The sequence below is a fragment of the Psammomys obesus genome, unplaced genomic scaffold (genome assembly GCF_907164565.1).
Source record: "Psammomys obesus unplaced genomic scaffold, mPsaObe1.curated_primary_1811, whole genome shotgun sequence".
Classification (NCBI taxonomy): domain Eukaryota; kingdom Metazoa; phylum Chordata; class Mammalia; order Rodentia; family Muridae; genus Psammomys; species Psammomys obesus.
This window is the reverse complement of record NW_026596034.1, coordinates 34,294,252-34,298,027: the sequence shown is the minus strand read 5'-3', so window position 1 is coordinate 34,298,027 and position 3,776 is coordinate 34,294,252. Positions and strand designations below refer to the sequence as shown.

The 3,776-nt window shown below is 44.7% G+C and overlaps 1 protein-coding gene across 1 annotated transcript in view; it reads right to left on the bottom strand.

The window, feature by feature from the left end:
* Positions 1-3,776, bottom strand: part of Cdh13 (cadherin 13) — an 847,250-nt gene that overhangs the window by 204,333 nt on the left and 639,141 nt on the right. Inside the window, exon 6 of the mRNA XM_055621425.1 lies at positions 1,852-1,996. Within this exon, the coding sequence (XP_055477400.1) occupies positions 1,852-1,996 (145 nt within the window). The remainder of the gene's footprint in view (positions 1-1,851; positions 1,997-3,776) is intronic.

Sequence of the window (3,776 nt, the reverse complement as noted above, 5' to 3'; positions counted from 1 at the left end):
AGTAGTAGTAGTAGTCCAGGACCATTCTGTACCCACAGAGGCATCCATTCCATGCAGCAGTCCAAATCTTATGTATTTCATGGGATAATATCAATCATAAAGAGAAGCATAAGCCGGTTTATGTTTCCTAGAGATGTGTCTGCCCCTAACCAAATAGCTCTGTGCATTTAGAAATTCAACGTGATTAAAGGATTCAATTTTTCCTTGAAAATATGACAGTATACAAAGCAATAGCACCTGAAATGCTCCTAAACTTTATGAAAGAACACAGCCGTGGGAGGAAGCCTGACCCTCATCTCCTCAGAGACATGTAATAGACAGAGATGTGCGTGCTCGCAGCTCCCAGATGGGACGTGGACTTTAATGCAGAGATCACATTTGCAGCCCATCCACATTCCAGTCGCTCTTATTCAGGGTCTGGGGACCCACACATAGGAAGAAGGAATCAGTCTTTGTTCTGCTCACACCCTGGCCTCTTTAATAGCTTTCCCCATCCATCTTGCTGACCCGCTATGCTCCTTGGCTCCTTTAAGTAGTTTTCTGTAAACATCAAAATCCAAGTCCAGGGCCTTTCCCATCAGAAGTCTGCTCTCCATCAAAAGAAGTCCCAGAGAGGTGCCATGAGGTCGACCTGCCCTGAAGTGATCTCACTTCAGCTGCCCAGGCTGCACCTCCCCAGGCTGGTTACCATTCCCCTCCCTTCACCTCTCCCTGGGGAACCTACAGCAAATTCACTATCATTTGTACAGAGCACATTCGAATCTGAGAGGGGAAATGCCCATTCCTGCCCCCCTTTTTTTTTTTTTTTGGTGGTGGTGGTGGTGGTGGGGTGATGAAGAGCAGAGAGACCAAGCTTGTGAGAAGCTACAGGGAGGTTTGAGGCGTCTTGCATATGATTATTCACCTGGTAGTCTGGGGAGGTTACCATGGCAACATGTCCAAAGTCTCCAGTATCTACATGTCATTGATACATCCCATCCATTCAACAAAGGGAGAGGAACAGTCCAAGCTAGCCTCTGTCTCCTCTATGGCTTGCTGACAGTTTTGCTCATTGTTTAATCAAGACCCCAGGACCAGCCAACAAGCAACTCTCTTAATATGGGGCTTTTTCACCTAAATGTATCTTAAAGCAGAAAATTAAATTCCCATCTGTCAGGAATCAATTTGTCCTTTGCTCCTCACCTTTCTCAGCATTATGCTCATGAGTTACTTTTCCCGTCGGACACTGGATACTTTAATTATAATGTTCTGGGCCCCTAATAAGGCATCTCTAAATTCTAAGCCCTTCCTAGATAGGTTAAACATGGTGAAAGATAGCAAGGCCCTGAGGCACCCTGGAGTCATTTCCATAACAGTAGGTACAAGTATTTCCAGAGAGAGAAAGAAAGAAATGTCTTGCCTTTGGCCCTTTGACTGAAGACAAAAGGTGTCTCTCTAAGCATCTTCTAAGGAAAAGGGGAAAGGCCCAGCCTGTCATACCAGCATTGTTCTTATTGAAAGGCAATTATGAAAAGGATTCACAGAGCAATTTATGTAGAGGAACAGACTTCCTCATCAGAACCCCCGCAGGGCACACAGTTCTGCCTTCAGCCCTTATACTGTGAATGAAATATTGATACAATGCCCAACACTAACTAGGAGTCAGAGTCCTGGATGGAGCATCACCCCTGCAGATGACAGAGGATATTTTCATAGTCTGCAGTCCCGCAGTTATGCTCTGAGTTTTGTGTTTCCAGTCCTTGCTAGAGTCTGGAGAGACCATATCAATGCTATTTCATGTCAAACAGTCAGTTTTCAAAGATGGTCATGTGCCACTTTCAGAATCACAGATGGCTAGCCGCTGTGACCTACCTGTGGGTGACCCTTCCATGACGTGGCCAATGTAAGGGCCTTCCCGGAAGATGGGTCTATTGTCATTCTGATCGATCACGATGACTTCCAGAGGCACTGGCCCCTCCAGAGTTTTGCCACTGGCATCTGTGGTCTCCACAAACAGCTGTATGAGCAAAGAGATTGGGAGAGAAAGAAACCATTATTTTTAACATCGAAACAAGGTTCCCCAGAGAAAGTAGGTTATATCAATCATTTTATGAGCCTTTGATGATATTCAAACTCTGGTTTCCATCATGGGTTGTCACCAGAGTGAGAATAGAAACTAAACCATTTATGATATAAGACAAAGATCAGCATGTGTTATGACCCTCTTAGAAAATTCACAATTAAATCATCAAACCTGCAAAAAAAACTTAAACACACACACACACACACACACACACACACTCTCTCTCTCTCTCTCTCTCTTTCTCTCTCTCTCTCTCTACTGCAATCCGCCATAGTTGGGAAAATGTGCTTATACTGTTTGTTTTCCCGACCTCATTACCGTTAAGAGAAACATTACGCTAATAGAAACAGTAGAGAAAGCATCATGAACTGGGGAAACCACAGGGTTTGTGGGGATGCTATGGAGACACTCAGATCAATATACATCTAGAGGCATCCCTCAGGTAAGAAGGCTGGTATGTGCGGGACCCTGCTGAGACCTCAGGACTCCTGCCCACCAGGAATTCCCTAAAAAAGCCAGAGATAGAAACGTCATCCCAGATCCATCAAGTGCTTTCAAAGGAAAGCCTTCCAGATCCCAGCCAAGAAGGCACTGTGGCAATGCAGCCTCAGTCTAGAAGCAGAGCACCATGCCACAGCATTCCCAGGGCATTGTCAAGGTCACATATTCCATTTAATGTGCTTAACTGCGCCTTGGCTTCCCTTGGTAACAGAAGTACCGGCTTTTTGAATGCAAGTGTTCTTCCCTTCGCAGGAGATAACCGTGCACCCTGGTCAGTGGGGGCCACAGTATAGAGCCCTTTCACCGCAATTCTCAATCCCTTGATTTCTTCTTTGGTGAGGACTCTCTCAGCTCAGTGAAGCTGCCAAGATAAACATTACAATCATATTTGCGATGTGCCAATGCGGACATCACAAACTGGTAAACCTGGGCCTACATGGACAGAGGGATTGTTTTCTGTTTGTCTTTAGCAGGGTCATATCCTCTGTGTCAACACACATGAGCACAAACACATACACACACACAGGCACAAATATGCACACACATGTATGCCCACACAAGCATAAACAAGCACATATATGCATGCACACACTGGCACTGTACTCCTACAAGCATTTGATTTCTTGGGCAGATAGCAGCTTAAGTAAGAAAAATTCAAATGGACAAAGGCTTCTATTTCTATTGCACTCAAATGAAATATAAGAGAAAAGAAACTCCGTTTTAAAGCCGAATGGGGGAAGACATGGCTTAGTTGGTAACATGGGACCTAACATCGAATCCCCAGGACCTCATTAACTAGGGGCACAGCACCATGTGCCGACAGCCCAGCAATGAGGAGGAGACAGGAAGGTCCCTGGGTTTGCTGGCCTGTCAGGGTAGACAAATCAGCGGGTACCAGGTTCAGTGAGAGACTGCATCTTGGTCTCCTGCTGGTGCGACAAAATATGCCTCCCTCGCCCACATCCCACACAAAGGCAACTTACCAGAGAAAGAGGTTTTTTTTTGTTTGTTTGTTTTTGTTTTGTTTTGTTTGGCTTTTTTTTTTTTTTTCAGTCTAGGTTTCTGCCCATTATTCCTGGGAAGCCACAGATACAAGCTCTTTTCTTTCTTTCTTTCTTTCTTTCTTTCTTTCTTTCTTTCTTTCTTTCTTTCTTTCTTTCTTTCTTTCTTTCTTTCTCTCTTTCTCTCTCTCTCTCTCTCTCTCTTTCTTTCT